The sequence below is a fragment of the Theobroma cacao genome, chromosome 6 (assembly GCF_053813885.1).
Source record: "Theobroma cacao isolate CCN51 chromosome 6, ASM5381388v1, whole genome shotgun sequence".
Classification (NCBI taxonomy): Eukaryota; Viridiplantae; Streptophyta; class Magnoliopsida; order Malvales; family Malvaceae; genus Theobroma; species Theobroma cacao.
In genome coordinates this window covers 27,969,418-27,993,797 of record NC_142644.1, presented here as the reverse complement: position 1 = coordinate 27,993,797, position 24,380 = coordinate 27,969,418, and the positions used below count along the sequence as shown (strand labels likewise).

General features: G+C 32.6%; 4 protein-coding genes and 1 long non-coding RNA gene across 6 annotated transcripts; 4 read left to right on the top strand and 1 right to left on the bottom strand.

The window, feature by feature from the left end:
* The first annotated feature begins 334 nt into the window (after positions 1-334).
* Positions 335-1,795, top strand: LOC18596582 (xyloglucan endotransglucosylase protein 1-like). The gene is made up of 3 exons (XM_007025158.3): positions 335-914; positions 1,011-1,204; positions 1,297-1,795. The coding sequence occupies exons 1-3, from the start codon at positions 642-644 to the stop codon at positions 1,703-1,705; spliced, it is 876 nt and encodes a 291-aa protein (XP_007025220.3). The 5' UTR covers positions 335-641; the 3' UTR covers positions 1,706-1,795.
* An 844-nt stretch (positions 1,796-2,639) lies between these two features.
* On the top strand, positions 2,640-3,885 carry LOC18596581 (xyloglucan endotransglucosylase protein 1-like). Its single transcript, XM_018122700.2, has 3 exons — positions 2,640-2,927; positions 3,036-3,229; positions 3,337-3,885. The coding sequence occupies exons 1-3, from the start codon at positions 2,649-2,651 to the stop codon at positions 3,695-3,697; spliced, it is 834 nt and encodes a 277-aa protein (XP_017978189.2). The 5' UTR covers positions 2,640-2,648; the 3' UTR covers positions 3,698-3,885.
* A 1,400-nt stretch (positions 3,886-5,285) lies between these two features.
* On the top strand, positions 5,286-11,127 carry LOC18596580 (oxoglutarate-dependent flavonoid 7-O-demethylase 1-like). Of its 2 annotated transcripts, XM_007025156.3 has the most exons (5): positions 5,286-5,452; positions 8,218-8,472; positions 8,595-8,842; positions 9,916-10,237; positions 10,452-11,127. In XM_007025156.3, the coding sequence occupies exons 2-5, from the start codon at positions 8,218-8,220 to the stop codon at positions 10,698-10,700; spliced, it is 1,074 nt and encodes a 357-aa protein (XP_007025218.3). In that variant the 5' UTR covers positions 5,286-5,452; the 3' UTR covers positions 10,701-11,127. The 2 variants fall into 2 exon arrangements, with proteins under 2 accessions (XP_007025218.3, XP_017979268.2); XM_018123779.2 differs by lacking the exon at positions 5,286-5,452 and having other exon boundaries at positions 8,042-8,472.
* Positions 11,128-16,705: 5,578 nt separating this feature from the next.
* LOC18596579 (oxoglutarate-dependent flavonoid 7-O-demethylase 1-like) lies at positions 16,706-18,957 on the top strand. The gene is made up of 4 exons (XM_007025155.3): positions 16,706-17,207; positions 17,539-17,786; positions 17,953-18,277; positions 18,388-18,957. The coding sequence occupies exons 1-4, from the start codon at positions 16,950-16,952 to the stop codon at positions 18,661-18,663; spliced, it is 1,107 nt and encodes a 368-aa protein (XP_007025217.3). The 5' UTR covers positions 16,706-16,949; the 3' UTR covers positions 18,664-18,957.
* A 369-nt stretch (positions 18,958-19,326) lies between these two features.
* On the bottom strand, positions 19,327-22,393 carry LOC18596578 (uncharacterized). The gene is made up of 2 exons (XR_001928556.2): positions 22,087-22,393; positions 19,327-19,608 (listed from the first exon to the last, which is right to left on the bottom strand). It is a non-coding gene; the product is annotated as an uncharacterized LOC18596578 (long non-coding RNA).
* Between the last annotated feature and the right edge of the window lie 1,987 nt (positions 22,394-24,380).

Sequence of the window (24,380 nt, the reverse complement as noted above, 5' to 3'; positions counted from 1 at the left end):
TAACCTTCCATAGTGTGGAGTAGCCATTAAAATGCTAATTGTCAAAGTCACAATTCCTAGCAAGCTTTCTAATCACCACAACCTTGTAGTACAGAACATTTATCAGCATTTTGTCCTCCCTTAAATGATTCTGGCAGGGTATGAACTGATACTTGCCAGTTCTTTTACTTATTAATTAATCCAACCACCGTTTGTAATTAATGGGATAATATGCTCAATAGGGGATGGCGATATGTTGACAGGCACGTTTGCATCTATTCTAATTTGGGTGAAATACAAGACAAAGCCTAAACTAAAGGCTGGTCCCTAGCTCGTCCTTAATTGCAAAAATCCACCTAATATGGTATCGAAGTTATTGCAACAAAGTTCTCTCTAATAACGCAACCCCATATTTTCAGCTTCCAAACAAAGCTTATTAGCTAGAACCCTGCCATTTCCAGCTAAATTCGCACTGTAGTTGGTTTCTGGTCACGCATACTACACCAGGATATATGATTATTCTACCATAATTTATGTTCTAAAATTTCTAATTTGTTGATCATTCCTGGCCCCTCGTGCCATTACCTATATAAAGGAGTAGAGGACTCCCAGCAATTTCATCCACTCATCAATTACTGTCTACTCTCTCTTTCTCTCTAGAGATGGCAACTTTTTCTTTTCCAGAGATGCTTTTGCTTTCTCTTGTTATGGGTTCTTTCATTGCTGCATCTGCTGGTGATTTCCACCAAGAGTTTGAACTGACATGGGGTAACGAGCGTGCTCAGATACTGGATGGAGGAAAGCTTCTTACACTTACTCTTGACAAGACCTCCGGCTCAGGCTTCAGGTCTAAGAACCAGTATATATTTGGGAGAATAGACATGCAAATCAAGCTTGTCGCTGGCAACTCTGCCGGTACCGTTACTGCTTTCTATGTATGTTCTGTCTCAGTTTTTGCTTTAAACTTATGTCAAAGCTACACCCTGTTTTCTCTGTTCGGGTTGCATAGTAATCCTTAATTCTTGTTGCAGCTATCATCTGAAGGGCCAAACCACGACGAGATAGACTTTGAGTTCTTAGGTAACTTAAGTGGAGACCCTTACATTTTGCATACTAACGTCTACAGCCAAGGGAAAGGGGACAGAGAGCAACAGTTCTACCTATGGTTCGACCCAACAAAGAATTTTCACACCTATTCCATTGTTTGGAATCTGCAAAGAATTATGTAAGTTAAATGTCACCTTAAGTCATAAATCTTTATAACAATCATAAAAGTTGAAGATGGTCTATAAATCCTCTCATATCTCAACTTGTCAGCTTCATGGTAGATGACATTCCGATCAGAGTATTCAACAACGAAGAATCCTATGGGGTTCCCTTCCCCAAGAACCAGCCCATGAAGCTTTACTCAAGCCTGTGGGACGCAGACCAATGGGCAACGAGGGGCGGGCTGGTGAAAACAGATTGGTCCAAGGCTCCTTTCAAGGCCTACTTTCGGAATTTCAATGCAAACGCATGTACATGGTCGAATGGAGAATCCGGTTGTGCTTCAGAGACATCTGGTTCTGTTAGAAACAATGTTTGGCGGACTCAAGCGTTGGATGCAAGCGGCAGGAGAATACTTCGATGGGTGCAAAAGTACTTCATGGTCTACAATTATTGTACAGATTTGAAGCGATTTCCTCAGGGTCGTCCCCGTGAGTGTAGGCGTTCTAGGTTCCTCTAGGCAGAAAATATATTGCTCAAATTACCTTGTCAGATATAACGCCATATATATATTGTCTGTTGTTATTCAAGACTTCGGAGATTTGGTCAACTTCATTTTCTACGAGATGCTGGCATTTATGGCATATGACAAATAACAAGGGTCCAAAAATATAAAGAAGAATTCTATAGAGGATTTCTCACCCAAGAAAAATTATCCTACTTATCTCATAGCACTCTTACCTAGCCATCTACATTCTTCCAAAATTTCTTTGGTGCAGTCAAATGGGTCTAAAATAAAGCACTAGAGGAAAACTTTATCATAAATAAGTTTCGAAAATGGAAATAGTTGTTGACATTGTTTAATGAAGCTATAAACCAGCAATTTTATTTGGGATATATAAGTATGTTGGTGACAATTAACTTTAATTTCTATGTCCTTCAGTTATTATATTTTAATATTATTTTAATATAAAGTTTACCAGTTTATTTTACAATATTATGTGAAAAATTTTTCGTGAAATTTGGGATATATAAATGAGCTTCATGATCTTTTTCATCTCTTAAGGAATTATGTAATCCAAAGTGTCCAATTAAGATTAGCTGGATTACGGCCCATCAGGCTTTCACCTTACCCAAAGCTTAAAGGCCCTGCTTGCCATCCATAGGCGTATAAGTCGTTGCCTGATTGAGGCCCAATGACCACAGCCCCTCTTTCCGAAAAGATTTCATCACCTTGAAGATTTTATTTCCCATTGTTTTAATTGCGTTAATAATTTAATTATGTGAACCAAATATTGGAGATAGGTTCTTTTTTCTATGAAAATATATTATATAATGAAAAATGAAACAAAGATTCATGATTTCATTTGTCATATAACCAACAACCTGTGAGGCCATTACCTATATATATAGGCCTATATCGCTATGGTTCAACGACAACATTAACTCTTTCTTCTTTCAAGATGGGGAACTTGAGAGTTTCATCAATGCTTGTGCTTTCTCTCATTGTAGGTTCCATCATTGCTGCTTTTGCCAATAATTTCCATCAAGATGTGGAGATAACATGGGGCGGCCGCCATGCTCAAATACTTGGTCGACAAGGAAGCCTTCTGACGCTTTCTATGGACAAGACCTCCAGAGGGGCCGGTTTTGAGTCCACTAAAGACTTCCTCTTCGGAAGGTTCAACATGCAAATGAAGCTCATTGCTGGCAACTCAGCAGGCACCGTTACCACCTTCTATGTACGTCTCAATATTGCAATAGCTCCCAAATTTTGGTGCATTAAATTAATGCAAGTATTCTATAATTTCATGAACTGCTACCAATTTGTTGTATTTATAATCTTGCAGTTATCTTCAGAAGGCCCATCTCACGACGAAATTGATCTTGAGTTCTTAGGTAACAAAAGTGGTGCTCCTTACACTCTTCATACCAATGTGTTCAGCCATGGACAAGGGGGCAGAGAGGAAGAATTCCACCTCTGGTTCGACCCGACGAAACATTTTCATGCATATTCCATTGTATGGAACCCCCAAAACATCATGTAAGAAGTAATTTACTCGTTTTAAATAGTTTTGCAGTAATTCTTTGAAAGTAATTTTATAATGTAGTCTTAACGTATGCAATTGCATTTCATTTGATATGATTCAGAATTCTGGTAGATAACATTCCCATAAGAGTATTTAGCAACCAAGAATCTATTGGAGTTCCTTACCCCAACCACCAGCGCATGAAGGTCTACGCGAGCCTGTGGGATGCAGATGATTGGGCGACGAGAGGCGGGAGAGTGAAAACCGATTGGTCCAAGGCTCCTTTCACTGCTTACTACAGAAACTTCGTTGCTAGCAGCGCATGGGAAATGCAAGGGCTCAGTGCTCGTGGCAGACAACTACTGACTTGGGTGCAAAAACGTTACAGGATTTACAACTATTGCAACGATTTAAAACGAAAACAGCGTCATGGTCGCCCACCAGAGTGTGGTCATGGTCCATCCGAGCAGCAGGAGAGATAATTAATGTTGAGAGATATTAAAGTTAGCTGTATCTACGGCTTTGAGTGGGATATGTTTATCAACCTGTATTTGCAGTTTTAGTGACTGCTCTTTATTACTGTTGGATCCCCATGTCAATCCTGTGAACCTCTTTGTGTCAGAAAACTAAAAGTTAATAAAATCAGTAAGAAAAAGAAAAAGCTTATTCTTAGCCCTGCCCTTGTTGTCCCCTCTTTTATATATATAACTAGCATTTCGTACCACACATGCCTAGCTATATACATAAAGAATGCTATAGATTTGGTGGATAACATTAACTCATGCACTGGATTTCTACAGGCACGTAATATATATAATGTGATCTTGTTCAGGAAGGAAGCCAAGGGGTGCAAAGGGTGCTCTGACTTGTCAGAATTGCCTTTTGCTCTTTAAGGTTTTCTTTCATTTTTTAATAAACTTTTTTAGTTGCCTCCCCTCCAATAACATCGTTTAACCCATTGAGTTTTTCTTTAATTTTTAATAATATTTTTTATATAATTAGTTTGACTATTTCAATATACACTTAGTACATTATTTTTTTTACGTGGTTTGTTTGGTTTTTCCCAATATAAATATAGTTCTATCAATTACAATTTTAGAAATAAAAAAAAATTAATTTTTTTTTTGTAATGGGAAAACATGTATTCATTAATCGCTAAGTAAATTAAATATCTCATTTCATAATATTTTTTCTAAATAATTATTTTTATTGGATATTATTTGTATAACATTAAATACAATATTGCAATAGATGAGGGCTTTTAAACAAATACACTTTAAGATAGTTTATTTAATTTAAAGTATATAAAAAATCAAATAATAATTAATTATTTTTCTTATCTTAATTCTTGGTTTAACTTAACAAATTTCAGTCACAAAATTATAGTGTTTAAACCTTTCAATCAAGGCTTCGTCGAATGTTTGAATTGATCCCCATTCCATATAAATACGAGCCTTGGTGATGAATACCATCATCTAATCTTATATATATAATATATATATATATATATATATATATATATATATATATATATATTCCATGTTATCGCAAATGAAATGGCACATGCATATATATATATATATATTACTTTCTTTTGATTGTTTACTCTGAATTGCAGCTTTGTTTCTTTTATAGCATGCATGCATGGTTTTTCCCATACTTTTCTTGTTAAAAAAAATATTTATTTATCCAAAAAACGAAATCATGACAATTTTAATGGAAATACAGAACGTGCACTATTTATATATATATATAGAGAGAGATCTGTCAAAATGAGATTGATTCATTAGGTCGGTTTATTTTTTATTAAAAATGAAATGAGTTGAGTTTGAATTTTGCAAATTCATATTAAAATTGAACCTAGATGGATTAATCTATCTGAATATTAAGTTATCTCAAGCTAATACGGACCAACCCAACGAGCAAAAAGAAAAAAACAACTCCCAAATAGCCAAATCCACCATTTGGTCCAGCTCCCTTTCTTTTGTTTGCTTTGCCAATTGGCCCAACTTACTCACCGCCCCATTTTTCCCTTTTTCTTCTTTCACTCTACTGCTAGTCTGCTACCATCTTCATGACCGCATATCTGCATCCCATTTCTCTTCTCTTCTTTTTCCTTCCTTTTGTTTCTTTCTTTCTATTTATCTATCTTTTATATTTTTTAGGTCAATACTTTCATATCTTAAATGATCTGTTCCTCTCTTTGATTTTTTTTGCCAAAAACGTTATATTTTGAGGTATGTTTTTTTTTCTCTCTCTCTCTCTTTTTATGATTCAGTTTTTTTTTTTTTTTGTTTTCTTCTTTGTATATGCTTTATTTGTTGACTATTGTTACTTTTACTTTTTTTTTTTGGGTAATTGAAGATTGGTTTGGAATTGTTTTGGGGAAGTTTGTTGATATAGATCTAGGAAAGTAATGATTAATTATTCTAATTAGCTATCTTTCAAAAGAAATTTTAATTATCTATTGGAATTTATTGTATGGTATTATTATTTCACATATTTTTTTTTTGAAAAGATAAATTAATAATTATATTTAAATTAAATATAGGAATCAAGGCAACACTGTGTTGCAACTGAGCAGAGGGAAAGAAATTTAACTGAAAAAGCAAACTAACTTGTATATAAGTAACAAATGTAATTTTTGTTGAATAATTTTTTTCTGCTATTTCTTTTTTCATGGAAAATAGGAAAAAAAAAGGTCTCAATTTACCTATAATTATATGTACAAATCACTGCTGAAATCATATCTTTAGCTATTTACATTTAACACAAGGCCACGTAGTAAAAATATTGTAAATGCCAAACCTCCCTCTCAGCATTTGTTTTAGTAATTATATCCTCTTTCTTGAACAAGCACCTGTCATCATTTTTAGTACATGAAATATTTTTTAGTAAGATATTATTTCACATGTTTTGGTGTATGAAATTTTTTTTATTATTATATATATATATGTGGTATGCAGGGCGGAGCCTCCTTGAGCTTTGGGGGCCATGCTCCCTCAAAATTTTTAAATTTTTTTTTGTATTATATAAAATTTTTAATATAATATCTTAATGAATTCTTTCAAAATAATAAAAAATATCTCACATGCTTCAATTTTAAATTTTTTTGTTTTTTAATTTATATTATTATTATTATTATTTATTTTTTTTATATATTTGCTCATATGCTCTAAGTTTTTGTAGATTTCTTTTTTAAATTTTTACGAATCATCAACCATATATTTTTTTTATTATGTCATATATGAGTTCTATCTTCTCCTTGCCATGTTCTTCGTTCTCCCATTATATGAATTTTATTTTTTATAATTTTAATCTTTAAAAATTAATAAATTATTATGTAGCTCTCAAATATAAGTTGTAGGGTTACACATATTACTTAAAATTTCATTAATGTATCATTTTTTATTAATCCTAATTATGTAAGGGGAAATTATCTTGAATATATATTTTTTATATACTTTATGTTTTATATTTAGTTGAAAGGAAATTATTTTGAATATCTAGTTTTAAACAATCCTGATTATATAGGAGAAAATTATTAATCCTGTATATTGTATTTAACTATTTATATTTTACGTGTTATAGTTTTATATTTAGTATTATAAGTTTAAATAGAAATAAAATAAGAATGTTGGAGTTTGATTATATTAATTTTTTTTAAGTTTGATTAAAGTATAAGTAAATTAAAAATAATTGACAAATTCTTTAAAAGAAAATATGTAAATCGTTTAAATAATTCTCTTATATTTGAATCACTAAGCCTCGATGCTTTAACTCGTGAATAAAAGTAATGTGAATCAAAATATCCAAGACTCAATCCTTAAAAAATAGATATTTTTCAGTACATAATTGATAATTGATGAAGTTAAATTCAAGAAATCAAACACAACTTTCTTAAAAGATTATTGTAAGTCTTTTTTTTCTTGATTTACATTTTATATAAAATTATTTTTTATTATTAATTTTTTGATTATTTGTTAAATTCAACATATTAGTGTTTAAAATTTTTAACTCTTATTCTTTTATCTTTGATCCCAACAAAAATTAGTTAGTTTCGCCCCTGATGGTATGCACCATGTGCAAGTATTTATTATTTTTTTTTTTGAAAGACCACCATGTGCAGGTAATTAACATGTTATATAATGCTACAAAGAATAGTGGTATTGTGTTTAGTCCTGGTGTTTTTCCTTTTTTTGAAAAGCATATTGGATTAAATTAGTTGGAAGTGAAGGTACAAGTTTCATCAAAATGTATCCCAACATGGGTCTAAAATCCCTCAAGTTGGCTACTGATTAAATCTACCAAATTATCGAACAAAAACCCCAAATGATAATAGGAAAATAGCAACCACCCCTTCAGCCAAGGCCTACATAACACTGAGCAGCACATATATGTAATCCAAATAGGCATTAATTTTATAAGCCCTAGTGGGCATAATCAGACCCTGGGCAAAAGGGAAATTAAAAAGGAAGCTCAATAATTTAGATGCTTCAAGTATTTTATGTTTATTTTCAAATTGCTTGGTCAAGTTTGTGCAACAATAAAATAATAGTCAGTGGACTATAATAGAAATCAAATTATAGATTCTTGTGCAAAAGGTTATGTATGAGAGTGAGGTATAATTATCATTAATTAATAAATTCTATAACTATATTTAATACAATACTACTCGTAACATTTTATTTATATGATTATATATTATTTGTTTTGATTTTTAATTATTAAATTTTTTTAATTGAGGGAAGAAGATTTGAACCTTATTTTTTAGGATAAGAGATTATACACTAATCAATGAACTAAATCAAATACTAAAATGCTTTTAACGATTAATTTAATTGTTGTAGTATACCACAAGTAATTCAATTGCAGTCACCATGCACTCGTCACAAATATAAATTGAGCCCTCCCTCTTCCTTCCTCAGTATGAGATAAATAGAATCTTTTAAAGTTTGTGTAAAACCCTGCTTGAGAGGTTATATTTCAATGCGAGAGAAAGATGGAATCAGAATTAACAAAGCTAGGCAGCTCCATCCCGGTTCCTTCCGTTCAAGAGGTGGCAAAGGAGGCCCTCGGCCGAGTTCCACAACGATATCAACGTCCTGATCAAGACCCTCCATTCACATCCATTGATACTTGTTCACCACAGCAAGTCCCGGTCATCGACATGCTTAAGTTGCTCTCTGGAGATCATTTCATGGACGTTGAACTAGAAAAGTTGCACTATGCATGTAAAGAATGGGGTTTCTTCCAGGTACATCACTGTGTAATCTCTCTGTCTAAAGTTGAGATAGTGCCATTTTGCCATTGAAATGTTGGTGAGCCATGATTTTTTTTACTTTTTGATAATGAGATAATGGAATTGTACTGTTACAGTTGATAAATCATGGAGTGAGTAAGTCATTAGTGGATAAAGTGAAAAAGGGGATTCAAGGATTGTTCAACCTCCCGATGGAAGAGAAGAAGAAGCTTTGGCAGCGTGAAGGGGATCTGGAGGGATTCGGACAGGCCTTTGTTGTGTCTGAGGAACAGAAGCTTGACTGGGGGGACATGTTCTTCATGACTGCACTCCCAACTCATCTCAGGAAGCCTTACCTCTTCCCCAACCTTCCTCTCCCATTCAGGCACTCTCTCTCAAATTTTGATACAATGAAATTCTAAATTTTAAGAGTATTTCATATACCATGTGATTCTAAACCAAATCTTCTCGCATTGAAATAATTATTGGTCATTAAAAATAGTTAAGCTTAGTTTTCTTTTGTTAAATTATTTTTTTACAAATTTTTATTTCAAAAATAAGAAGTATTTTTTAATTTTTAGATACAATTTGGATGTTATTTTTGCTTCCAAAAGCATATAAAATAAAAATGTGTTTGAATGAAAAAGCAAACTATTTTTTATAGAGTTAAAAATAGAGAAATTCTATAATATATACATATAAACAAAATGTGATGTAGAATACATTTTCATTTTTCTTTTTGCCAGATATATAGATTACATTAGAATTGGTATATTGTCTATTTTAGTCGTTTGGTCCTTTCATTTCCAATAAAAAAAGGTCATTTTCTAATTAATTTTTAATCTAGTTTAAACATTAGCTTTCATATTTTTTTGGAAATTTTATTAAAAATTAAAAGATAGGAATTGCAAAAATTTTCTTCTTTTTTTTTTTTTTAAAAAGCATAATTTGTATATGCCAGTCTATAGCCTTCTGGTGAAGGCACGAAGACTTATTTCAGCGTAATAACTTCCATCATCAGTGAGATATATACAGCATAATTACTTGAATACAAAAGCTTATTAAGTAGCTAGCAAAGCAAATAAAATAATAAAACAAAGCCTTAAATTCTAAAATAATTTTGGCTTTAATTATTTTTATAATCAAATTTAAGTTGCTCTTACTAATTATTTTTAATGATCAGTACAGTTCTTAGAGCACTTTTAGGAAATGAGCACCTCTTATACTTGTCAGCGGATATGCCATTGGTCAGCCAGAAGTCTAAATCATGCACCAAACGCGATTGACAAATTAGATTTAGGAAAAGATATTCAAGATAATTTTGAAGCTGGGGACAGGATTGAGTATGGGGTTATGGGTGTTTGACGAAATGGCCATTGCAATAACTAAAATAATGTTTGCTTGACTTCTACAAATAAGCAAAAATCTTTGAACCGATATGCTGTCTTTTGCTTGCAGAGATGACATCGAAGCTTACTCGGCAGAACTGAGAGATCTTGCGTTGAAAATCCTTGCCTTCCAGGCAAAAGCACTGGGAATGGATCCTAATGATTTAAGTATCTTTGAAGAAGGTTGGCAAGCATTTAGGATGAACTACTACCCCCCATGTCCACAACCAGAGCTTGCCATTGGGTTAAGCCCTCACTCGGATGCTGTTGGCATCACCATTCTGCTTCAAATCAATGAAATGGAAGGCCTTCAGATAAGGAAAGATGGCGCTTGGGTTCCTATCAAACCCTTGCCTGATGCTTTTGTGGTTAATATTGGGGATATCATGGAGGTAATGCTCCCTATCATTTTCTATGTCCACAGTGTTTCTCTGCCACACTGCCAATGATAGCAAGATCCAACTTGTAACAGTCAAAAAAGATATTTTTCACCTGCCAAAATTTTAATGCTTTCTAATATTGTAATCATTAGCTCTTCTAAAATACTTTTTTCTCTGATCAAATTGTAGTTAATATAACCAAGAGAATGGCTGAATGATTTTGCAGCTAGTGACCAATGGAATTTACGGTAGCATTGAGCATCGTGCAACAGTTAACTCAGAGAAAGAGAGGCTCTCGATCGCCACATTTTACTGCCCGAAACTGGATGGAGAGATGGGTCCAGCTCCAAGCCTCATCACTCCAGAAACTCCAGCAAATTTCAAAAGAATAGGTGTTGCAGACTTCTTCAAGGAGCTGTTTAAACGTAGGCTCGAGAAAAAGTCATTCCTTGATGTCTTGAGAACCCAAAACTAGTTAGGAATGCCAGAAACATGTGATCGGCCGGCATTGCCGACTGCTCACAGTTAAGGTGAAAATTTATGCAACTATGCTGTCAGTAAATAAATATCATGAGAAAGAGGAAGTGAACAAGAAGAGCTTCGCCAGGTTATTGGTTTCTCCTTTTTCACAATTGAGAGGCAAGTTCATCAGAGTGGATACTAGCTACTTGTCTAAACTATATTGATTCTTAGCTACATACTTGCCCTACATTCAACACTTGTCCCTTGGTATTTTATTATGTTCGAAGGGCATTTTTAGATTTTTAGATTTTTACTTCTTTTTTTTCCTTTCTTACTGATTCCCTTTCCCTCTAGGATCCAACCTCTCCCATTCTTGTATCCGTCGGTTGTGTTGGGGTTTTTCTTTTTGTTGAAGGGGGTTTTTGTTTTTGGTTTCTTCATCCCATATCTCTTTACTTTCTTCTTCTGTTTCATTCTTCTCTTTGTTTTTGCTTCTTGGGTTTTCAATCAGTTAGGGTATTTGCATTGTTCCCCTTCGATTGTGTTGCTCCTTGGATTTGGAGTTCCGCATAGTAGCTGCGACAAAAACAGTTTCTTCAGAGATTGGGATTTGCTTTTCCAGTGAAGTTGTAGAGAGGGGGAGAGAAAGTGAGTAAAGAAAAATAGGCTAGCTTTTTATAGTAACGACAACGACGTCGTTAGTAAGGAAGAAGCAAAAATAAGAAGGGACGAAAAGGAAAGGAGTTGCTAGGCTTTTATTTATGCGAAAACAACAGCATTTCACCAAGACAACAAAAATAAAATCATTAGCACCAAAAGCTACGTAAAAGAGTTATGCATTTTTTTTCTCTATTTGGTATTTATTTTTTTTATTTTTAATTATGTATTTTTTTAGTAATAGGGAAATAGAAATAATGAAATAATAATATGATTTTAGTTTTTAAAATTTTTTAGGCTTAGTTAGTTGTTTCAGAATAAAAAAATCAAATAAAAAAAGAGGATTAGGTTCTAAAAATTGAAAACTCTCTTATCTATTTTTTTATTTTGATTAATGGACTCAAACCGGTATTAAGAACCTCTAGATAATGAAAATGTTTTTTGATATTATCTACAATTACTATTATTTCCCTACAATGTTGTTAAAAAACACTTCGTTATTTACTTTATTGATAAAATATATTATTAAATTATTTAACTACTCTAAATAATCTTCTAACAAAATAATATTCAAATTATATGTCAATTAATAACTCTCGCAGTGTAACGCGAGTTGATAACTAATTTAAAATGAATCTGAACAAACAAAAAAAAAAGAAAAATAATTATTTTATTATCTCTGTCTCAATGAATAATAATTTTTATATTCAATTTCATCGAAATCTATTTAGAGGATACTTTTAACCTTTATTTAATCGAATTGAAAGATGATCAACTCTTTTATAAGGTGACACTTATCCTCCTGACAAGCAACCTTAACTAGGCATGCCCCTCTTATTTCATTAATCCGTCAACTATCTGAATGCAATCGAACTTCACGAGAATTAATAGAAGATTTGATATAAATAAATAAGTATAAAACTAATTTGATGTGGAATAGACAACTTCCACAAACATAAGGGTCAATGGCCGGGTTGAGCTCTAATTGATCTTCAATGGCCAAAATTCCTGTTGATGCCAAGATCAGAGCAAGGACTTTTGGGCTGATTGAGTTGAGGTCCTGCAGAGATTGAACAAAAGGGAAAGGTGATGGAGTAGGTCCAACAACCAACCTTTGATACTTAAATTAGTGAGTCTTTAGTGGAATGGGGAGTTGAAGCATACCTTTAGAGACAAAACACAAATTAAATAAAACAATTACCCAATATTAGTCATGGAAAAAAGAAAAATGACTCGTAGTAATCTTAATTTGTTCACAAGTATGGAAGATAATTATAAAAAAAGGTTTTACTTATTTATTCTATTCAAGAAATATCTACAGCTTTCGGGGAAAAAGATAGTGCTGCAAGAAATGTTAAATGGACACCTGAATTATGAGTCATTCAACTTTTTCATAGATATATTTTTGTTTTTTAATGAGGAGTTGGGAGTCAAAACAGTTTTATAATAAGTTTGTTAAATTTTCGATCTTTTAACAAGTGGATTATTAGCAATGCACGGGTCATAACTCTAGTTATGTATTGATTTCATAATATTGCAACATTCAAAGTGTCATTTTAGAATTTAAGTGACACTACTCATTTTTTTTCCTACTTGCCATTTTATTGTATCATCTTTTATTATATTTTAGTACCAAGTTCGTTGACAGTAACTTGGTGTTAGGTGCCGATAAGGATGCCTTTCATTATACCTGCACGGCAGCTGCCTAGATGGCATTGTTTGTACTTTTCCTAGCAGTCGACGATAGGGAATTAAAAATGACAATCCAACAATAGAAAATAATATATTTTTTTTCAAAAAAGAAATTTAGGCTCAGACTGTTCTATGTTGATTTTTTTTGGGTGTTTTAAAAAATAAAATATAAAACTTTGATTTTTTTTATATTTTAATCAAAATTATACGAAAGTCCATTGATTTTCGAAATCGATACCTCACTTCAAAATATTATTTAACTTCAACCGTTAATCAATTGTTAATATTTTCATCAACTTGCTGACATGGTAAAAGTAAAAAGATAATTTATCCTTATTAATTTTTATAATTACAATTATATTATATTATTTTTTTATTAATTGAAAAAAAACCTCCCTTGGGGAGCCTTGATTGGGCTCTCCAAGGGGAGCATCGGCCTATGCTCCTTTTTTTTTTAAAAAAAATATAATAATATTTTTTTAAATTAATAAAAAAAGAGTATTTTAATTTTTTTATTTTTTATGTTAATAGTGTTTGTAGTTTTAGGATGAAGTGTCCGTTTTAAAAACTAATAGACCTTCGTGTAATTTTTATTAAAATTTAAGAAGTTAAGGTATTTTACCCTAAAAAATAATCCTTTAAGGATAAGATATTTTCAAAAATAGTATTCTTTATAATTTTAACTATTTTTAGCTAAATTAAACAAAATTACCCTTAATGATGTTACATGTTATTACACGATATTACACGTCATATACAAATATATTACACGTCATATACAAATATATATTACACGTCATGGTTAAAAAAAGTTGTTACACCATATTGAAAAAAAAATTTGTTGTTACACGTCGTGTATGAAAACATGTTACATACCATGGTTAAAAAAGGTTGTTACACACCATGTTGAAGAAAAAATATTGTTATTACACATTATGTTAAAAAAAATTATATTACACTTTAATGCCTAAAATGTTACTCACGAACTAAAATTTCAAATCCTCTTAACTTTGTTCATTTCTTTTTGTTTCTTTTTTGACAATTTGACATCGATTAAAGTGTTTCTAACATGTTTTCATAAATCAAAACACAAATTTTTTTATGTAAAACATTTATTTTGACTAAAAATCGAAAAAATTCCCTTTAAAATCTTAGGTTTATAAATTTCAAATTCTTGATTTTATTAGTGTTTAGGTTTCGAATTAATCTATTTAAAAGCTATTTTCAAACATTTGTGATCATTTTTACTGTTTTAGTTTCATCCAAAATACTTAAAAATCAAATTTCTCAAATAACCACCTACATCAAAACCATTTCTTGGCGTCTTGAAAGCGCTGGAGAGAAAAATCGAGAACATAGCAGACGAATGCTGAGGAGAGAAATAAAATTAAAGAGAGTTGGATGGTAAGAGAAAGAAATTAGAAGCACAGATGGAGAGAAATTGTGATGAATGATTTAATTTATTTAAAATAATTTTAAAGGTATTTTTATTAAATTATGATTAAATATAATTAAAAATAATTACATATATTTTAATAATTATTTTTGAAATATACTTATCAAAGATGGTTATTTCTCATAATTTTTTTTCTAAAAAAATAAACATTTCATTTCAATAAAACAGAAATTTAAATCAAATTCTTACAAGAGTACAAGGACAGCACCATATCAACTTAAAATCCAAGCTTTGCAAGGAAACCACACGGCAAAAATATCCCTTTCGTTCCCTATCCAAAATATCCTTTTTCTTCCTACTTGCCATCTTATTGTATTATCAGTTATTATATTTTAGTACCACGTGGTGTTAGGTGCTGATAAGGATGCCTTTCATTGTACCTGCACGGCGGCTGCCTACGTAGCATTATTTGTACTTTTCTTCGCAGTCAACGATAGGGATTTAAAAATGACAATCCAACAATAGAAAATAATATATTTCTTTTCGAAAAAGATACCAGTTCATACAGTTCTGTATTTCTTTTTTAAAATATTTAAAAAATAAAATAAAATATTTTATTTTTTTTAATTTTTATCAAAATTATATAGAGATTTATTAATTTTTAAATTCGATATCCTGTTTTAAAAAATTATTTTTTATTAAACACATAAGATTAATTGTTAGTCAATTGTTAATATTTTCGTCAACTTGTTAGTGTGGTAAGAGTAAAAAAATAATTTTATTTTTATTAGTTTTTATAATTATAATTATATAATTTTATTTTTTTATTAATTAAAAAAAACTTCCATTGGAGAGTCCTGATCGATGCTCTTTATTTTTTATTTTTAAAAAAATATAATAATAATTTTTAAATTAATAAAAAAGAAAGAGTATTTTAATCTTTTCATTATTTTTGTTAACAGTGTTTGTAGTTTTGAGACGGAGTGTTCGTTTTGAAAACTAATGGACTTCTGTGTAATATTAATTAAAACTTAAGGGGTTGGAGTATTTTATCATAAAAAATAACCCTTAAAGATAAGATGTTTTCAAAAATAATATTTTTTTATAATTTTGACTGTTTTTAATTAAGTTGAACAAAATTATCCTTAATAATGTTACACGCCATTACACAATGTTACACACAATGTTGAAAAAACATTATTATTACACGTCATGTACAAAAATATATTATACGTTGATTAAAAAAAGTTATTATACGTCATATTGAAAAAAATAATACTATTGTTACACGTCATATACGAAAACATGTTACACATCATGATTAAAAAAAGTTATTACACGCCATGTTGAAAAAAAATATTATTGTTACACACCATGTGCAATAGCATGTTATACGTCATGGTTAAAAAAAGTTGTTACACATCATGTTAAGAAAAATATTATTATTACATACTATATATAAAAACATGTTACACGTCATATTGTAAAAAATATTATTGTTATACGTCATATTGAAAAAATATTATTGTTACACACTATATTCAAAAAAATTATGTTACATTTTAATGCAAAAAATGTTGTTACTTACAAACTAAAATTTTAAATCCTTTCAACTCTCTTCATTTCTCTTTTTTTTTTTTGACAATTTGACACTGATTAAAGTGTTTCTAACATGTTTTCATAAATCAAAACATAAATTTTTTTTATGTAAAACACCTATTTTGATTAAAAATCGAAAAAAATTTCTTTTGAAACTTTAGGTTTATAAATTTCGAATTCTTAAATTTATTAGTGTTTAGATTTCAAATTAATCCATTTCAAATGTATTTAAAATATCTGCAATCATTTTTACCATTTTATTTTTATCCAAAATACTTAAAAATCAAAATTTTCAAATAACCACCCATATCAAAACCATCTCTTGGTGTCTTAAAAACACTGGAGAGAGATATCGAGAGTATAGCAAATGAATGCTGAAGAGAGAATTTGACAAAATTAAAGAGAATTTGAGAGTAAGAGAGAGAAATCGAAAGCACAGATGGAGAGAAGTTGTGGTGAATGATTTAATTTATTTAAAATAGTTTTAAGAATATTTTTATCAAATTATGATTAAATATAATTAAAAACAATTAAATATATTTTGATGATTATTTTTTAAATACACTTATCAAGATGATTATTCCTCACGATTTTTTTTTTAAAAATAAGTATTTCATTTCAATAAAACAAAATTATAATCAAATTCCTATAAGAGTACAAAGACAGCACCATATCAACTTAAACTCCAAGCTTTGCAAGAAAACCACACGGCAAAAAAATTCCTTTCGTTCCTTATCCAAAATTTCCTTTCCATCCAAGGCAGGAATCAAGACACAACCTATATACCAATTCAATCAAAAATCACCAATCCTATCACATCTATACAAAAACCTGGTTCTAATTGATTGATCTTTAGATTTGCAAGAAACCCAGCAGAGACAGAAAGAAGAGTGCCAATTTCCAAATTAAGCTTCACATATGGAAACACAACCACCAAAACTAGGGGCCTCCCTGTTGGTGCCTTGTGTTCAAGAACTGGCTAAGGAGCATCTCATCGAAGTTCCATCAAGATATCTGCGCAGTACTGATGAAGACCCTGCTCCCTTCTTATCCAACGCCAATTCTTCTCTGCTCCAAGTCCCTGTCATAGACATGCAAAAGTTGTCTTCCAAACATCTCAAAGACTCGGAGTCGGAGAAATTGCACCACGCTTGCAAAGAATGGGGCTTCTTCCAGGTACTACTCAATTACATATATGCCTCTATATCCACTATTGAAAGTTTTATTGCTTGCAGGTTGCGAAGTTCAAAACCAATAAGTAAGAATTGGAGTAGAAAATTTGTATGGGCTGGGCTAGAAATTCACTCAGATTTTGTTCCTACATAATTAAGCAAAGATCAATTAAGCTCATAATAATGCTTCTCTAAAAAGCGAAAGGGGAAAAAAAGTCGACGAACTAATCTTGGTACTTAATATTGAGGTATAGAAGTCAAAGCTGTGCTTGGTGTGAATAAGAATCAAACATTACATGTTGGAAGATAATTATATCTTGTAAATATTGTTGCAGCTGATCAATCATGGGGTGAGCGCTGCGTTGGTGGAAAATGTGAAGTTGGGGATCCAAGAGTTCTTCAATCTTCCAATGGAAGAGAAGAAAAAGTTTTGGCAAAAACCAGATGAGATTGAGGGATTTGGGCAGGCTTTTGTTGTGTCTGAGGAGCAGAAGCTCGACTGGGGAGATATGTTCTACATGGTTACCCTTCCAACTCATTTGAGGAAACCTCACCTATTCCCGAATCTTCCTCTCCCACTCAGGTTCTCTCTCAATAATTGGATAGTTGAAAAATAATTAAAATGTACCTTATAAGGCTAAGTAACAATTTTGATCGTTTGATTACCATTTTAGAGTTGCTGCGTGCTAATAATTGAGTAAAGATGAAGATAAGACTCCCTTTTATGTTTTTATGTTTTTAATTTTCAGAGAAACCTTGGAACTTTATTCATCAGACCTGAAAATTCTTGCCATGAAAATGCTGGACCTTATGGCAAAAGCTCTAAGGATGGACCCCAATGATATGAGAACTCTGTTTGAAGAAGGATTTCAAGGGATGAGGATGAACTATTATCCTCCATGTCCGCAGCCAGATTGTGCCATCGGCCTCAACTCTCACTCTGACGCCGGCGGCCTCACCATTCTGCTTCAAATCACTGAGGTGGAAGGTCTCCAAATAAGGAAAGATGGCACATGGATTCCTGTTAAACCCCTTCCAAATGCTTTTGTCATCAACATTGGAGACATTGTGGAGGTAGTGTGTCCATCATCGTATTTAATCACCAGATTGTTAAAGCCTAAGCAGATTCCATCCTGACTTCTCTCATTTCTGTCTGTTGTATACATACCAATTTCCGTCCACAGATTGTTTCCAATGGGATTTACCGTAGCATTGAGCATCGTGCCACTGTTAACCAAGAGAAAGAAAGGCTTTCTGTTGCCACTTTCTACAGTCCAAAGCTGGATGGAGATCTGGGTCCAGCACCAAGTCTCATCACTCCAGAGACTCCAGCACTGTTCAGGAGAACAGGAGTTGTAGACTACATTAAGGGATTCTATTCCCACGAGCTTCGTGGAAAATCTTATGTCGATGTCTACAGAGTTGAAAATCTGAAAAATGATTCGAGTCCCATCTCTTAAAGTGAACATCCTGAAAGAGCAGCGTCGTGGAACAAACATCCGACAACCGATCGCAAAGTCGTCTGGCCCATGTCGACAAGTGTTGTGGTCCAAGATTAAAGCCCACTAACCGGTCAAGAGGCCACAAGCGGCAAGCGTGAAGGCCACCGACAATACGACAATTGACTTGTCCTGTCATGAGGCTATTTTCCAACTGTACCAGTCATATATGATCAGACTGTCACTCAAAAGTCAAAACAGCTCATGTACAAATACTGGTAGTAATAATTCATTAGTAGTATAGTTTGTTTAGCACTTAACTCTCTCAAAAAGAAAAAAGTTTAGCATCATCAATCATGAATTTCCCCAGGCTGCGTATGGTTACCAGCAAGAAGTGAGTAGAAAAGGAGAAACAATACCAACAGCATAATACACAATATTCTACATTGATCTAAACCATGCTTCTTTTTTCCCTTTAATCCTTGTTTCAATTACCTATGTCCTTGTAGCACCTTCAGCATTGACATAGAAGAGTATATCTTTAACCTGCAACAGATGTCAAAGGCAGATACTGATTCAGAATATTTAGGCATATCCTTTTAGGCAGTTTCTCCAACCGTCTGGTAGTCAAGAGCTAAGGAGCAAACAGGTGTGCACATGCGAATACAAGGCAGTGGGGGCAAGTAAAAGGAAATCTCAGATCAATAGTTAATGGCATTAAAATCAGAACTGAACAAATAAAAGCTGAAGCATCGTTCTGTCATCTAACTAATTTCAAAATAGATCGATAATTTACAGTAAATTTTATCCTATGCTACACGGACCAATGGCTTCATTCCCTATTCCAAACTTCATGTATGTCAATCCATGATTTCCAACAATACGTTACAAAGGCAAGTCTTTTGCAACTAATGTCAGAATAGAGCAATATCCATCCAGCAGGCATCGGTTGCATCATCTCTGGACCTAACATTATAAATCAGAAACAATAATAAGCAAACTTATGCAACATAGTTAAAGATGGATGCATTTGAACAGTAAAAGGAAGATAACACCAGAAAATGAAAAAGATATCTAACCAGAACCACCCAAAAAGATGACATCAAAGTTGAATCTTCTGGGGTAAATTTTACAATAAACAAATCTTTATAGACACATTTTTGGATCACTTGATGCCAGCATAAAATAAATGCATTTTGCAAAACTCACTGTGATCACTCTCCTTTCAATCCCTGAGAATATTCAAACATAAGACCAAACTAACTTCATCATCCTACAGCATTTTTGTAGCCATCATCACGAGGTTCATTAGAATTTCTTATTGGAAGAATTTAGAATCACAATAAGCTGGTCCTAATAATATGACTAACATCTTCAAAGAAAAATAATGGCATACTCTTATCATTTTTAACAATTTAAAGTATTACAAAGCCAAGCAAGAAGGTATAAAGCTGCTAAATGCACCAGGCAGTGACTTTCAGGTCAGTCCATTCATTATCACTTAAGGTTCTCCCTTTAAGAATGCATATTATTAGCAAACTTCTATCAAGCAGAAAACTCCCTTCCACAGCCCTCTATGGACTTAAACAATTAAAATCCACACTGTTATCCAAATGGATCAACTAGCCAAATAGGAACTCAGTATGATTGAAGAACCTCTATTGGTGGAGGAAAACGTTTTGGTAGGGCAAGGGTGAATGAAAACTATGATCCTAGATCTTTAAATATAGTCATTATAAGTAAATTCATGAGGGACCCCCTTTCTTTTGCACGACCCACTTCCAATTTATGTTAACCTTTCCACCAATTAGTTTCTTTAGCTCACACATACATTCTACAATCCTATAACTTCTCAAGTAAAGTTCAAATCCACGAACTTAGTCGACCAAGATCTCCATCCACCTCACCATACCCCCACCCCCTCCCTTGTCTTTTCCAGAAGAAATTGGCAGGGAAAAGTCCTAGATACATGGTTTCCCAAAACTAGGGAAGAATATGTATACTCTATAGTTTTGTCAATGCAAATGCTACAAAACCCACAAATGACTATATATCAACAAGGGACAGCCATTTTTCCAGGCTTAAGTAGAAAAGTCCTGGTTTATGTAAAGGATCTAAAGTAAAACTTAGCATAAGACTTAAGATGTGTGTTCCACTCCATTAGACAAAATTTAGTAATACCGAAAATCTATCAGACCTTAGAGAAAACTTAAACCATTCCTTCTTATATATAAGTATTTTTCTTTCCCATCACCAAGATGGCAGAAGTTGCAAGGGAAGTAGATATCTGAAATCAACATGAACTGTACAATATTAACATGGGAGAAGTCAAATCTGAAGAGCACGTGTATATCAGGTCCCTCAATCCAAACGGTCCATCCAACTGCACTAGAGACCTCAATCTACACAAGCACATCTGCGCATAGCATTACATGCGTTCTATATCAACATTTTGATTAGATATCGTTCTGCAATATGGCACTCTACCCAACACTAAAATTTAAACTCTTAAACTGTTCCAATGAGAGACCTTGACATCATACCATCAAATGCTTATATACATTGAAATTTCTGTATTTTTTCCTTTTATACCCTTAAACTATAAACTAAAACAAATAGGAACTGCGTTAAGAACACATGTCCCCTGAGATACATTACTTTCTTCTCCATAGACAAGGCAAACCAAATAGTCATAAATTGGAAAAACCTCATGGTAACCTCTAGAATATAACAATGTATACAGCACAAGCAATCAAACATTTTAAACTGATTGCTCTAATTGTCACCTTTAAGAATATATGTCCCTGAGACAGAACTTTCTTCTCCATAGACAAGGCACACCAAATAGTCGTGAATTGGAAAGAACCTCATTGTAACCTCTACAATATCACAATGTATAAAGCACAAGCAATCAAACATTTTAAACCGATTGTTCTAATTGTCACCTTGGTTACCCATCCTTCGATTGCAGTTATAAAGGAGCACTAATGTATTATTCAGCATAATAAAAGTTACTTTTTTTAGTTAAAGTTATGCAACAGCAATAGAAGAAATAACAAGCAAAGTTGCCCCCCATTTCTTATGGCTATGACACAAAATCAAGGTTGTGAACAGAAAAAGAGAGCAGAGTAAGACAACATTGTTATCATTGGAGCAAAAATATACAATGCCAAGGTCAAAACCCATAATTTTAGTAGAAGAGCAATATATAGCATAGGCAAAAATGCCAAGACTTGAATAAACCCAAACATTCTTTTAACATAAAATAAAGCAAACATAAGTTAGAAAATCCCCAAAAGCTCAAAACTCAGATGCTAACACAACAAAATAACACTAAAAATTAATGAAAATAAACCAAGCTTCACCCAGACCAGCTAAAGAAACACTACAAAAAGAAAAGAGAAACACTTGAAAAAACCTAGTAAGGAAAAGGAAAAAAAATACCTTCTGGGCAAAAACAATGTCCCGGTAAAGTGTAGTAGCATGAGGAAAGCGCCAGGGCCGCTGTGGGCTGCTTGAGACATTGTAGCGGAGCACATGTTAAACCCTAAAATTTGTTAAGAGAAAGACAAAAGACAAAGACAAGAGTTAAACTAAAAAAAAATGTAGTAGCTTTTATATTTTAATTTCTATGAAGAAATTAAAAAAAAAAAAAAAAAAACAATGGGGGGTTTAAGGGAGGAAAGTAAGGTTCTTTGTGGCTATATAAGCAGAACTAGAGAAGAGAGTAGAAAGAGAAAGCTTATAGATTTGCACGAGTCCCGATGAAAAAAAAAGGAAAATAGAGAAGTTTTGAAGGGGTTGAATGTAAATTACTTAAAATTTATTTTCAATTATTTTTTTGAGTATCCGGGGTCTTTGGTTGTTGCTGCTGTTTTGTTTTGAAAAATGAAAGAAACCCCGCGCTGCGGGTGGCTGGCTGGCTGGCTGGCTGGCGGCTGGAGTACGGCTGTTGGCCTGTTGCTGCTCTTTTTGATTTTTGTTTTCATTTTGTCTTCGTAACTGCATTTAACGCACTGGCTCTCCTTTCTCTGTTTTTCGGGTTGGCTCTCAGGTTTGCTGTACCTTACTTACTGCTACTACTTGCTATTCCAGTAGTTTTATTATTGTTTTCTCTAGCTCTTTTCAGGCGTGTGGGCTGCACTCTCCAATCAGGGGAAAGGGTACACAACAGAGCATTGCATTAGAGGCTGAACCTCTATCTTTTTTTATTTTTTTTATTTTTTTAATAGAGTGTGCCAGACTGCCAGTCAAAATTTTCAACAAAGAGCTGATCCTCCTCCCCTTGGTTCTGCCCTTCAGAGTTTTACACTCTGCAAATTGCCAAAAATCAATGGCTTATTCTTATCACTTGACAGGGGCTGGTGCTTTTATGTTTCTGGCTAAATAATTTAATGTGTTTTAACCATGTTTTCCTTAAGCATTACATTTGATAAGAATAACTAATTATTTAATAAAATAGAAGCATTGCTTTTAATGTTGACAGTTGCATTCCCAATCAGTATGATGAAGTTAATGAAAAGAGAAAGAAAAGGTTATAAGACAAAATAACATTATGCCAGAATCCAAATATTTTTTAATGTTACATTGAAAGCAAAAGATTCTTTCACATTTGGCTTTGTTTTTCCTTTTCGATTGGGTTTCGGTGTCTTCCCTGTTTGAAGTCATTGTCAAAGTAAAAAATAAAAGTGGGCTATAGAGGAAATGGGTGTGAATGGGCTATAGTTTCTTGTCCAAGAAATCAACATAAATATAGTACACTAGAATCTCGAAACAGATATGAAAGGACTATGAGGATAAATGTCCAGTTCAAGTTTGCTCAACCATTTTGTCAATCAATGAACCTAAAAGTAAAAAATAACAAATCCAAGTATTAAAAGGCTTCATTTGCTTTAATCAACAACCATTCCCTTATGGCCTAGATAGTCCTCAATCCACATTGCTTTCTTTCTTTCTTTCTTTCGGTTGGGTACATTTTTCCTATTTGGAAATCAAAGAAAATGTGATTAACAAAACCATGATTCCATCTCCTCTTCTAATGATTAGAATCAAAACATTCCCTCTTTTCAAAAGTGCAAAAGATACAAAAGAAATATGGGTATGATGTTCTGCCAAATCAAAACAAGAAACATTTGCCAATTGCCAAAAAGCAAAGCTCTTTTCAAAAGCATATGTCCCCCCATATCCCATAACAACATTCATGTACTACCAGTAAGACAAAAAAAGCGATCCAAAGCAAAATAAAAAAATGTTACTTTAGGGAGCCAATTGGGGTCCCCCTGCGAAGAGTTGAGGTACCTTGCTTTTCATGACTGTCTTAACAGAAAAAAGAGCAAATACCGTGTGTGAGGAATTTTGATGCTTAAGCATACTTGTTGCAAGAGGATGGGAGTTTGTCAACTTTGCCAAAGCATGAAAGCGATCCCTTTAGAAAACATCAACCTCTTTTTTTCTTTGTTTGCCTCATCAAATTGTATCACAACTATTTGGTTTCAAACAATAAGCAAGGAATAAAGAGCATTTCTGCTTTTACTTGATCATTTAGTGTTGGATCAAACTATACAAGGCTTTTTGCCTTGTATCATAGTTACAGTAAGATCTCGAAATTATGCACATGTTAAATGCTTCTTTTGGGTTTTCTTCATCTTCCAAAAAAAAAAATTAAAGACAGAAGAACACAAGCAATTAAACATGCTATAACAGAGTTGATTAATGAAGCATTTTAATCAAAGTTTGTA

Coding starts and splice junctions, on each gene's coding strand:
- LOC18596582 (XM_007025158.3), top strand. CDS start 642: ATGGCAACTTTTTCTTTTCCAGAGATGCTTTTGCTTTCTCTTGTTATG. Junction 915..1,010: donor GTACCGTTACTGCTTTCTAT/GTATGTTCTGTC, acceptor TTCTTGTTGCAG/CTATCATCTGAAGGGCCAAA. Junction 1,205..1,296: donor TGGAATCTGCAAAGAATTAT/GTAAGTTAAATG, acceptor TCAACTTGTCAG/CTTCATGGTAGATGACATTC.
- LOC18596579 (XM_007025155.3), top strand. CDS start 16,950: ATGGAAACACAACCACCAAAACTAGGGGCCTCCCTGTTGGTGCCTTGT. Junction 17,208..17,538: donor AAGAATGGGGCTTCTTCCAG/GTACTACTCAAT, acceptor ATATTGTTGCAG/CTGATCAATCATGGGGTGAG. Junction 18,278..18,387: donor ACATTGGAGACATTGTGGAG/GTAGTGTGTCCA, acceptor TTCCGTCCACAG/ATTGTTTCCAATGGGATTTA.
- LOC18596580 (XM_007025156.3), top strand. CDS start 8,218: ATGGAATCAGAATTAACAAAGCTAGGCAGCTCCATCCCGGTTCCTTCC. Junction 8,843..9,915: donor AACCTTCCTCTCCCATTCAG/GCACTCTCTCTC, acceptor TTTTGCTTGCAG/AGATGACATCGAAGCTTACT. Junction 10,238..10,451: donor ATATTGGGGATATCATGGAG/GTAATGCTCCCT, acceptor ATGATTTTGCAG/CTAGTGACCAATGGAATTTA.
- LOC18596581 (XM_018122700.2), top strand. CDS start 2,649: ATGGGGAACTTGAGAGTTTCATCAATGCTTGTGCTTTCTCTCATTGTA. Junction 2,928..3,035: donor GCACCGTTACCACCTTCTAT/GTACGTCTCAAT, acceptor ATAATCTTGCAG/TTATCTTCAGAAGGCCCATC. Junction 3,230..3,336: donor TGGAACCCCCAAAACATCAT/GTAAGAAGTAAT, acceptor GATATGATTCAG/AATTCTGGTAGATAACATTC.